The 12623-nt window shown below is 49.2% G+C and overlaps 1 protein-coding gene across 5 annotated transcripts in view; it reads right to left on the bottom strand.

Moving 5' to 3' along the window:
* Positions 1–12623, bottom strand: part of adgrg4a (adhesion G protein-coupled receptor G4a) — an 88059-nt gene that overhangs the window by 28093 nt on the left and 47343 nt on the right. For all 5 annotated transcript variants that reach the window (XM_059651266.1, XM_059651267.1, XM_059651268.1 and 2 more), the window contains 5 exons: positions 11857–12022; positions 10333–10473; positions 8640–8762; positions 3669–3714; positions 130–233 (listed from right to left, as the gene is read on the bottom strand). In XM_059651266.1, the coding sequence (XP_059507249.1) occupies positions 130–233; positions 3669–3714; positions 8640–8762; positions 10333–10473; positions 11857–12022 (580 nt within the window). The remainder of the gene's footprint in view (positions 1–129; positions 234–3668; positions 3715–8639; positions 8763–10332; positions 10474–11856; positions 12023–12623) is intronic.

The raw sequence follows: 12623 nt of genomic DNA, 5'->3' as shown, positions 1-12623 counted from the left end.
TTAACACCAGAAATGATAGCTTCCCCCAAATATAGAGTCTGCCCAATGGACACGCTCACTCCAATGGCACTCGGTCCCCACAGAGACATCTTAATCCTAAACCCAGAGTGAAACCTGCTCAATTCTTACCAATAAAACACCAAAGTGTGTAAGATGGTTACAGTAACAGGTTGTATATTCAGATTTACTGATGACAACTTCACAGCCGGAGGAACTCCAGCCTCCAACTCCATCTGAGGGAAAGATAGATACATTTCAAATCAGTGACTGGGATTGATTGATTTGTTGCTGTCACGTGTACTGAGATACAGTGAAAAGTGTTGTTTTGTGCACCGTGCAGGCAGCTTGTACCATACAGAGTGCATTAGAGCAGCAGCACAGAGTGCAGAATACAGCGTTACAGCAGCAGAGAAGATGCAGAGAGAGATCAGAATTAACATTTGAGAGGGAGATAATGGGAACTGCAGATGCTGGAGAATCTGAGATAACAAAGTGTGGGGCCCCGAAACGGTCTAGGCCTGAAACATCAGCTTTTGTGCTCCTCTGATGCTGCTTGACCTGCTGTGTTCATCCAGCTCCACACTTTGTTTACATTTGAGAGGTTTGTTCAAAAGCCTGATAACACTGGGGAGGATGTAGTCCTCGAATCTGTTGGTACATGTAATCAAACTTTTATAATTAAGCAGTGGTGAAGTTTATAGGAAGCACAGCTTAGATTCCAGCTGCAGCTACAAAGGTCCTGTTCTGGGCACTACCTCAGAATGATTCAGGTCCAGGCTCCAATTATTAGAGAAATCAAAATTCTGAGGAAGGGCCACTGAACCTGAAACATTTAATCTGATTTCTCTCCACGGGTTTGGCCAGACCTGCTGAGCTTTTCCATCAATGTCTGTTTTTGTTTCTGATTTCCAGCACCCACCATTCTTTTGCTTTTTATCTTCCCTAATGATTAAGACATTGAAACAAAGAAACAAAGAAACCTACAGCACAGGAACAGGCCCTTCAGCCCTCCAAGCCTGCGCCGATCAAGATCCTCTGTCTAACCTGTCATCTATTTCCTAACGGTCTGTGTCCATTCGCTCCCTGCCCATCCATGTACCTGTCCAAATATATCTTAAATGACACTAACGTGTCTGCGTCTACCACCTCCACATTGGGATAAGGGCATCAGTAGCCGAGCCAGTATGTGTGCCCATCGCTAATGGGCAGCATTGTTACAGCCGTGTCAGATAGTAGTTAAGGGTCAACCACATTCCTGAGGCTCTGGCAGCTCCCAAAAGGGGAAACAGTCCTATCACATTTCCCCATCAAGTTCCTCTAGGAATCTTTTATGTATCAACATGGTCACCTCTCATTCTGGTGTATTTCAATGATTATGGGTCCAATTTAATCAAACTCTCTTAATAAAACAATCCTTCCATACCCAGGATCAGCCAAGTGAACCTTCTCTGAACTGTCTTCAATGCCAGTCCATCTTTCCTTAGTTAAGGAGGCCAAAACTGCTCACTGTATTCCGCCTGAGGTCTGGTTAGGGCCTGGTACAAAACTTTCCTACTTGTGTATTTTATTCCCTTTGAAATAAAAGTCAGCATCCCATTTACCTTCCCTGTTACCTGCTGAATTTGGATGGCAGCTTTTTGTGATTCACAGACAAGGATCCCCAAACCCCTCAGTGCTATAACTTCCTGCAGCCTTTTCCCCAAGTAAATACTATTCAGCTCCTCTGTTCTTCCTGCAGAACCTCACAGTTCCCCACATTATATTCCAACTGCCATCTTTTTACTTATTTGCTTAACCCATCTCTACCGCTCTGCAGACTCTGTGTCACCCTCACCACTTGCCCTCCCACCTATTTTTCTGTCATTGCAGGCTTTACTTACCTGAGTCATTGACAAATCTTGTAAATAAATGTACCTCCACTGATCCCTGTGGCATTTTGATGGTTATAGGTTACCATCCTGAAAATTACCTCATATTCCAACTCTCTGTCTTCTGAGAGTGAGCCAATCCTCTACCCATATTGATATATTACTGCTAACTGCATATGCTTTATCAGATTAATAGAACATAGAACATAGAACATAGAACAGTACAGCACAGAACAGGCCCTTCAGCCCACAATGTTGTGCCGACCATTGATCCTCATGGATGCACCCTCAAATTTCTGTGACTATATGCATGTCCAGCAGTCTCTTAAATGACCCCAATGACCTTGCTTCCACAACTGCTGCTGGCAACGCATTCCATGCTCTCACAACTCTCTGCGTAAAGAACCTGCCTCTGACATCCCCTCTATACTTTCCACCAACCAGCTTAAAACTATGACCCCTCGTGCTAGCCATTTCTGCCCTGGGAAATAGTCTCTGGCTATCGACTCTATCTATGCCTCTCATTATCTTGTATACCTCAATTAGGTCCCCTCTCCTCCTCCTTTTCTCCAATGAAAAGAGACCGAGCTCAGTCAACCTCTCTTCATAAGATAAGCCCTCCAGTCCAGGCAGCATCCTGGTAAACCTCCTCTGAACCCTCTCCAAAGCATCCACATCTTTCCTATAATAGGGCGCCCAGAACTGGACGCAGTATTCCAAGTGCGGTCTAACCAAAGTTTTATAGAGCTGCAACAAGATCTCACGACTCTTAAACTCAATCCCCCTGTTAATGAAAGCCAAAACACCATATGCTTTCTTAACAACCCTGTCCACTTGGGTGGCCATTTTAAGGGATCTATGTATCTGCACACCAAGATCCCTCTGTTCCTCCACGCTGCCAAGAATCCTATCCTTAATCCTGTACTCAGCTTTCAAATTCGACCTTCCAAAATGCATCACCTCGCATTTATCCAGGTTGAACTCCATCTGCCACCTCTCAGCCCATCTCTGCATCCTGTCAATGTCCCGCTGCAGCCTACAACAGCCCTCTACACTGTCAACGACACCTCCGACCTTTGTGTCGTCTGCAAACTTGCTGACCCATCCTTCAATTCCCTCGTCCAAGTCATTAATAAAAATTACAAACAGTAGAGGCCCAAGGACAGAGCCCTGTGGAACCCCACTCACCACTGACTTCCAGGCAGAATATTTTCCTTCTACTACCACTCGCTGTCTTCTGTTGGCCAGCCAATTCTGTATCCAAGCAGCTAAGTTCCCCTGTATCCCATTCCTCCTGACCTTCTGAATGAGCCTTCCATGGGGAACCTTATCAAATGCCTTACTGAAGTCCATATACACCACATCCACAGCTCGACCCTCATCAACCTTACTAGTCACATCCTCAAAAAACTCGATAAGGTTTGTAAGGCATGACCTACCCCTCACAAAGCCGTGTTGACTGTATTTGATCAAGCCATGCTCTTCCAGATGGTCATAAATCTTATCCCTCAGAATCCTTTCTAACACCTTGCAGACAACAGACGTGAGACTTACCGGTCTATAATTGCCGGGGATTTCCCTATTTCCTTTCATGAAGAGAGGAATTACATTTGCCTCTCTCCAGTCCTCAGGTACGACTCCAGTGGAGAGCGAGGATGCAAAGATCTTCGCAAGTGGCGAAGCAATTGCATTTCTCGCTTCCCATTAATGCATTTAAAGTGTGAAGCTTGTTCTTAAGACGCACCAAATACTCTTAAAGATCTAACACGAATGAAGCTGGTTGTGGAAACGAGAACTCACAGTTTTGCTTAAAGTCCCAGAACACACAGGTAACTTGCTCATCATCCTGTGTGAAACAGAAACACCAGGGTTACATCCATAGGCCATCAACACCTCTCTGTTCCCCCACCCCCACAGTCACCAACTCCCTCTGCCCCCCACCAAACCATCCACACCCTCTGTCCCCCTCAGTCATTAATACTCTTTGTCCCCCCAGCCTGTAATACACTATGTCCTCCTCAGCCTGTAATACCCTCTATTCCCCCTCAGCCTGTAACACCCTCTGTTCCACCCCTCAGCCTGTAACACCCTCTGTTCCACCCCCTCAGCCTGTAACACCCTCTGTTTCACCCCTCAGCCTGTAACACCCTCTGTTCCACCCCTCAGCCTGTAACACTCTTGTGACTGCTCAATCATCAATACTGTTTGCGCCCCCAGAATGCAAATCCCTCTGCACCCCACCCGCCCCCCGAAGCTGAAACAGCCTGTAATTCTGAAATCTAACTGTACGATTCTGATAACGGCCGAAACTGTCATCCAGAGAGAAAGGGAATCTTCATCAACTCCATCACACACAATCCCGCTTCACACTCACCCTCACACACTCACCCATTACACACCCGCCCACCACACACCATCCTGCTCCACCCTCACCCTCGCACACTCACCCATTACACACCCATCCATCACACACAATCCCGCTCCATACTCACCCTCACACACTCACCCATTACACACCCGCCCACCACACACCATCCCGCTTCACATTCACCCTCACACACTCACCCGTTACACACTCACCCATTACACACCCGTCTATCACACAATCCCGCTTCACACTCACCCTCGCACACTCACCCATTATGCACCCGCCCACCACACACAAACCCACTCCACACTCACTCTCACACACTCACGCATTACACACCTGTCCATCACACACAATTCCGCTCCACACTCACCTGTTACACACTCACCTGTTACTCACCTGCCTATCACACACCATCCCGCTCCACACTCACCTGTTACACACTCACCTGTTACTCACCCGCCTATCACACACCATCCCGCTCCACCCTCACCCTCACACATTCACCCATTACACACCCGCCCACCACACACAATCCCGCTCCATACTCACCCTCACACACTCACCCATTACACACCCGCCCACCACACACCATCCCGCTTCACATTCACCCTCACACACTCACCCGTTACACACTCACCCATTACACACCCGTCTATCACACAATCCCGCTTCACACTCACCCTCGCACACTCACCCATTACGCACCCGCCCACCACACACAAACCCACTCCACACTCACCCTCACACACTCACCCATTACACACCTGTCCATCACACACAATCCCGCTCCACACTCACCTGTTACACACTCACCTGTTACTCACCCGCCTATCACACACCATCCCGCTCCACCCTCACCCTCACACATTCACCCATTACACACCCGCCCACCACACACAATCCCGCTCCACCCTCACCGTCACACACTCACCCATTACACACCCGCCCACCACACACCATCCAACTTCACACTCACCCTCGCACACTCACCCGTTACACACTCACCCATTACACACCCGCCCATCACACACAATCCCGCTCCACCCTCACCCTCGCACACTAACCCATTACACACTCACCTGTTACACACCCGTCCATCACACACAATCCCACTCAACCCTCACCCTCGCACACTCACCTCTTACAAACTCACCCATTACACACTCACCAATCACGGACAACCCCGCTCCAACCTCACCCTCACACACTCACCCATTACACAACTGCCCACCACACACAATCATGCTCCACAGTCACCTGTTACACACTCACCCGTTACTCACCTGCCCATCACACACAATCCTGCTCCACACTCACCCTTGCACACTCACCTGTTGCACACCCGTCCATCACACACAATCCCACTCCACCCTCACCCTCGCACACTTGCCCGTTACACACCCATCCATCACACACAATCCCGCTCCACACTCACCCTCGCACACTCACCTGTTGCACACCCGTCCATCACACACAATCCCACTCCACCCTCACCCGTTACACACTCACCCGTTACACACCCGTCCATCACACTCAATCCCAATCCACACTCACCCGTTACACACCCGCCAATCACACACAATCCCACTCCACACTCACCCGTTACATACGCGTCCATCACATACAATCCCGCTGCACACTCATCCTCGCACACACACCTCTTACATACCCATCCATCACACACAATCCTGCTCCACCCTCACCCTCGCACACTCACCCATTGCACCCGCCCATCACACACAATCCTGCTCCACACACATCCTCGCTCACTCACCTGTTGCACACCCATACATCACACACAATCCCGCACCACACTCACCCTCGCACACTCACCCGTTACACACTCACCCGTTACACACAGTCCCGCTCCACCCTCACCCTCGCACACTTGCACGTTACATATCCGTCATTCACACACAATCCTGCTTCTCACTCACCCACGCACACTCACTCGTTACACACTCACCCGTTACACACCCGTCCATCACACACAATCCCGCTCAACCTTCGCCCTCGCACACTCACCTGTTACACACTCACCCATTACATACCCGCCCACCACACACAATCCTGCTCCACACTCACCTGTTACACACTCACCCGTTACTCACCCGCCCATCACACACAATCCCGCTCCACCCTCACCCTCACACACTCACCCATTACACACCCACCCACTGGACACAATCCCGCTCCACACTCACCCTCGCACACTCACCTGTTGCACACCCGTCCATCACACACAATCCCGCTCCACCCTCGCCCTTGCACACTCACCTCTTACACACTCACCCATTACACACCCACCCATCACACACAATCCCGCAACACGCTCACCCTCGCACACTCACCCGTTACACACCCATCCATCACACACAATCCCGTTCAACCCTCGCCCTTGCACACTCACCACTTACACACTCACCCATTACACACCCACCCATCACACACAATCCCGCTCCACACTCACCCTCGCACACTCACCTGTTGCACACCCGTCCATCACACACAATCCCGATCCACCCTTACCCTCGCACACTCGCCTGTTACACACTCACCCGTTACACATCCGTCTATCACACACAATCCCGCTTCACACTCACCCGTTACACACTCACCCGTTACACACCCATCCATCACACACAACCCCGCTCCACACTCACCCTCGCACACTCACCCATTACACCCGTGCATCACACATAATCCCGCTCCACCCTCACACACTCACCCATTACACACCCGCCCACCACACACCATCCCGCTTCACACTCACCCGTTACACATCACTCGTTACACACCCGTCCATCACACACAATCCCGCTCCACCCTCACCCTCACCCTCACACATTCACCCATTACACACCCACCCACCACACACAAACCCACTCCACACTCACCCTCGCACACTTACCCATTACACCCGCCCATCACGCACAATCCCGCTCCACACTCATCCTCGCACACTCGCCCATTACACATCCGTCCGTCACACACAATCCCGCTTCACACTCACCCTCGCACACTCACCCGATACACACTCACCCGTTACACACCCACCCATCACACACAATCCCGCTCCACACACATCCTCGCACACTCACCTGTTGCACACCCGTCCATCACACACAATCCTGATCCACCCTCACTCTCACACACTCGCCCGTTACACACTCACCCGTTACACATCCGTCCATCACACACAATCCCGCTCCACACTCACCCTCGCACACTCACCCATTACACCCGTCCATCACACACAATCCTGCTTCACACTCAATCTCACACACTCACCCATTACACACCCGCCGACCACACACCATCCCGCTTCACACTACCCTTGCACACTCACCCGTTACACATCTCCCATTGCACTCCCATCCATCACATACAATCCCGCTCCACCCACGCCCACTCACCTCTTACACACTCACCCGTTACACACCCACCCATCACACACCATCCCGCTCCACACACATCCTCGCACACTCACCTGTTGCACACCCATCCATCACACACAATCCTGATCCACCCTCACCCTCGCACACTCGCCCATTACACACTCACCCATTACACATCCGTCCATCACACACAATCCCACTTCACACTGACCCATTACACACTCACCCGTTACACACCCGTCCATCACACACAATCCCGCTCAACCCTCGCCCTCGCATACTCACCTCTTAAACACTCACCCGTTACATACCCACCCATCACACACAATCCCGCTCCAACCTCACCCTCACACACTCACCCGTTACACACCCGTCCATCACACACAATCCCACTCCAGACTCACCCTCACACACTCGCCCGTTACACACCCATCCATCACACACAATCCCGCTCCACAATCATCCTCGCACACTCACCTGTTGCACACCTGTCCATCACACACAATCCCGCTCCACCCTCACCCTTGCACACTTGCCCGTTACACACTCACCCGTTACACATCCGTCCATCACACATAATCCCGCTTCACACTCACCTGTTACACACTCACCCGTTACACATTCACCCGTTACACACCCATCACACACAATCCCGCTCCACACTCACCCATTACACACCCGCCCATCACACACAATCCCGCTCCACATTCACCCTCGTACACTCACCCGTTACACACGCGTCCATCACATACAATCCCGCTGCACACTCATCCTCGCACACTCACCCGTTACATACCCGTCCATCACACACAATCCTCCTCCACCCTCACCCTCACACACTCACCCGTTACGCACCTTTGCATCACCTTCCTTCCTTTCAATTAAAGTGACTATGGAAGGTGACCATGTTCACCTGCCCTTTCCAAACCCCCCCCCCCCCCTTACACACTAAGGCACACTTTGGATAAAATATCAGGCCCATTGAGCACTGGAGGGTTTTACCTGTTTCACTGTTAGATGTTTCAAGGTAACTTTAACAGGCTCACTGAGATTCAGCACATTTTTTCCTTTAACGCTGCTGGAGACCACATAACTGTTCAACTTCTGCTGACTTAGGGTCCTGTCCTGTGATTACAACAATCAACAGTTTACATTGTACAGGGTCGTATTGATCAATAAACACCACAGGCAATAACAAGACCCTTAGAAACCCATTGTACCCAATACTGGTAAACGCTGATCACACTGTGTGGTAGATAATGAATGGCCCTGATCTACACTGCGCATGTCAGGTTGTATTCACATCAGTTTATAAAATTAGAGTGAGAATTAAGGTTATCTAATTGGGATTAGGGTTAGGGTTATATAATTGGGTTTACAGTTATATAATTGGTGTTAGGGTTAGGGGTTATATAATTTTGGTCAGGATTATATAATTCGGGTTAGTGTTACAGTTATGTAATTAGTGTTAGGTTATATGATTGTTGTTAAGGTTGCGGATATATAATTAGTGTTGGGTTATATGATTGGTGTTAGGGTTGGGGATATATAATTAGTGTTGTGTTATGTAATTGGTGTTAGAGTTGGGATTATATAATTAGGGTTGGGTTATATAATTTTGGTTAGGATTAGGGTTAAATGAATAGATTAGATTCGATTAGATTCGATTCACTACAGTGTGGAAACAGGCCCTTTGGCCGAACAAGCCCACACTGCCCCTTACAGCATCCCACCCAGACCCATCCCCCTATAACCCACACACCCCTGAACACTACGGACAATTTAGCATGGCCGGTCGACCTAACCTGCACATGTTTGGACAGTGGGAGGAAATCAGAGCACCCGGAGGAAACCCACACAGATACAAGGAGAATGTGCAAACTCCACACAGACAGTCGCCCGAGGCTGGAATCGAACTGGGTCCCTGGTGCTGTGAAGCTGCAGTGCTAACCACTGAGCCACCGTGCCGCCCTAAATAGGTCATACTTAAATGTATTGACAAATATTCACACAAACGAACATCATTTTTGTAAACTTGAAATTATTGAATAAACAGCTTCAGTCTCTCACAGTGAGCTGGTAGCATCCCTACCTCTGAGTGAGTTGACTCATGAGGAGAGATTAGGCTGGTTTGGACTATATTCACTGTTGTGAATGGATATCTCATAGAAACCTATGAAATTCTAACAGGACTAGGCAGGGTTCAGAATGTTCTCAATGGTGGGCGTGGGGGTGGGTTTGGGGTCGTAGCGGGTGGCTCCAGTGTCAGCGTCACAGTTTCAGGATAAAGTGGTCAACGGTTTAGGTCTGAGATGAGGAGAAATGTTGTCACCCAGAGGGTGGGGAGCCTGTGAAATTCATTACCACAAAAAGTGATTGAAACCAAAACATTGTGTTTTTGAGAAGCAGGTAGATACAGACCCTGTGGCTAATGGGATGAAGGGGATACCTGGGAGGGTGGGATTCAGGTACTGAGCTCAATGGTCAGCCCATGATTATATTGAATGGTGGAGCAGGCTGAAGGGGCTGTATTCCTTACTCCTGCTCCTACCTTCTATGTTTCTCAACTTCAAGTCCCATCTCTGTATGCATTACTTTCACTGAACAAATTGATTTGAGAATATCTAACTGCAAACTGATTTAAATTGTACTAATTAATTAAACGAGGGGCAGTTGTGCGAACAAGATAACTTACTTCAAAGAGTGAGGTTTCTCCATAAAACTGGAATTGTATCCGAGATTTCAGATGCTGCTTCCCAGCTGACCATTTGTGTAAAATTGGAGGCAATTCAATGAAAGCCACAGGATTATCGAGTAATGTTTTGTTCATATAGATCTATAATTAACCAGACAGTGTTCAGAAAAGCTCTCTGTGCAGTCGATACACTAACAGCATTTTGAAAATTACAATTCACTTCTAGAATTCTTCTAGGATTCAGTGCTGGTGAAAGCAATTTGATGGTAATATTACTGTCATAGCCATGCAGAGGGCATGAAAACAGAGAGCGCTGGAGAAACTCAGCAGGTCTGGCAGCTTCTATGGAGAGAGAAGCAGAGTTAATGCTTTGAGTCTGATATAGCTTTTTTTTCAGAATGAGTAAGCCATCCAAGTAACTGAACTGAAGATCCATAGGCTGGAGTCAAATCCCACCATGACTGCTGGGAATTTCAATTCCATCATTGAATGAGCTGTTCTCTGCAATGAGAGGGTAGGCTCCAAACACTGTGAGGTCTAGCCCAGTGTTAGCAATAAGGGCATTAACTGAAGCCCATGTAGCAATGTGGAGTGAAGGGGGAGGAGCCCATCGTGATGTGGGAATGGGTCACGCAGGCTGGTCAATGAAAGAGCTTTGTGGAGTGTATATATAACCAAGTCAAATTAAGCCGCGTTAACATTTCCAGTCTGATCGTTCTTTATCAGAACTGAGAAAGAGTCACTGGAATTAAAACATTAACACCGATTTCTCTCCATAGATGCTGCATTTGTGCAGCTTTTCTGTTTATGTTTCAGATGTCCAGCATCCATAGATCTTTGTCTGATTCAGTGAAACAGAATAACTGCAAAGGTAGTAATCTCTGGATTACTACCTGGGCCACAATGAAATTCAGAAAGCACAATTTTACACAAGGCTCAGAGAGGTTTTTATTTGTTCATGGGATATGGACGTCTGAGAATGGGATGAATTCCCCTATTCATCATGGTGAGATTCAAATCCAGGTGCCTAGAACATTAGCCTACTGCCCTGGATTCCTATCCCAGCAACATCCCCAAAAACCATAGCCTCCTCTTCTCCATGGTACTCCTCGGCAGCCTTTCCTTCTTCCTCACCCCCTCCTCTCACACCCCTCCCTATCACACACACTCACCCGTCCACCCTACTCCAATTCACCCCCTCTTTCTCTCCCTTCCACCCTACCAGCTGTCTCCTCTCCAACCCTGTCCTTCTCCATCCCTCCATCTCCCTGATCCACACACCCCTCCCCTGTACTGCGTGCCTCCCACTTCTCTTGTTACCCCATGCCCCTCCTGCCTCCAGATCCTGTTGCCACTCATCACCCTGTCCCCACATTTTTCACCCTGCCAAACCCCCATACTCCTTCCCTCTCTGAACCCCCCCATCTGTTCCCCACCTCACTCCAGGTATTGTTATCTCCATTTTACCCACTCCCACCTCCACCTACCCCAGCTCCACCATTCCCCTCAGTCTTGCCCCCTCACCTCTTGGACAAATCCATCAATATATGACAGCACTCCAAAGGCAATGCCCCAAAAGTGGATGAAGTCGATGTTGACCATAGCCATGGAGATGGTGTCTGTGGTGATGGTAACTTCATTGCTCCCGAACTCCAGGTTATTTCCCAAGGTTTCCATCATCTGTAAAATGCTGCAAGGAAGATAACACTTTGACAAATGCTAAAATGAACCATCTCCGTGGCAACAGGGCAGCCCTGAGGGCTTTGCCTGGAGTAAGATCCATTGTGTATGTGTGTGTGTGTGTGCGCAAGTGTGCGTGCGTGTGTGCGTGTGTGTGTGCATGTGTGAGTGTGAGTGTGTGTGTGTGAGTGGGTGCGTGTGTGGGTGCGTGTGCGTGCGTGTGCATGTGTGAGTGTGCGTGTGAGTGTGCATGTGTTTGTGCGTGTGTGTGTGAGTGTGCATGTGTGAGTGTGTGTGTGTGCATGTGTGAGTGTGCGTGTGTCAGTGTGCATGTGTTTGTGCGTGCGTGTATGCATGTGCGTGTGTGAGTGTGCATGTGTGAGTGTGCACGTGTTCGTGCGTGCGTGTGTGTGCGTGCGAGTGTGTGCGTGCGTGTGCATGTGTGAGTGTGTGTGTGTGCGCGCGTGTGTGCATGTTTTTATTATTAGGTTCCCTACAGTTGGAAACAGGCCCTTCTACCCAACACGTTTACACTAACCCTTGAAGCATCCCATCCGCCTGTAACCCACAAACACCCCTGAACAGTTTTGGGCAATTTAGCATGGCCAATC

This window comes from Stegostoma tigrinum, chromosome 15, assembly GCF_030684315.1.
Source record: "Stegostoma tigrinum isolate sSteTig4 chromosome 15, sSteTig4.hap1, whole genome shotgun sequence".
In the NCBI taxonomy this organism is placed as follows: domain Eukaryota; kingdom Metazoa; phylum Chordata; class Chondrichthyes; order Orectolobiformes; family Stegostomatidae; genus Stegostoma; species Stegostoma tigrinum.
This window is presented reverse-complemented; position numbering and strand designations above follow the sequence as displayed.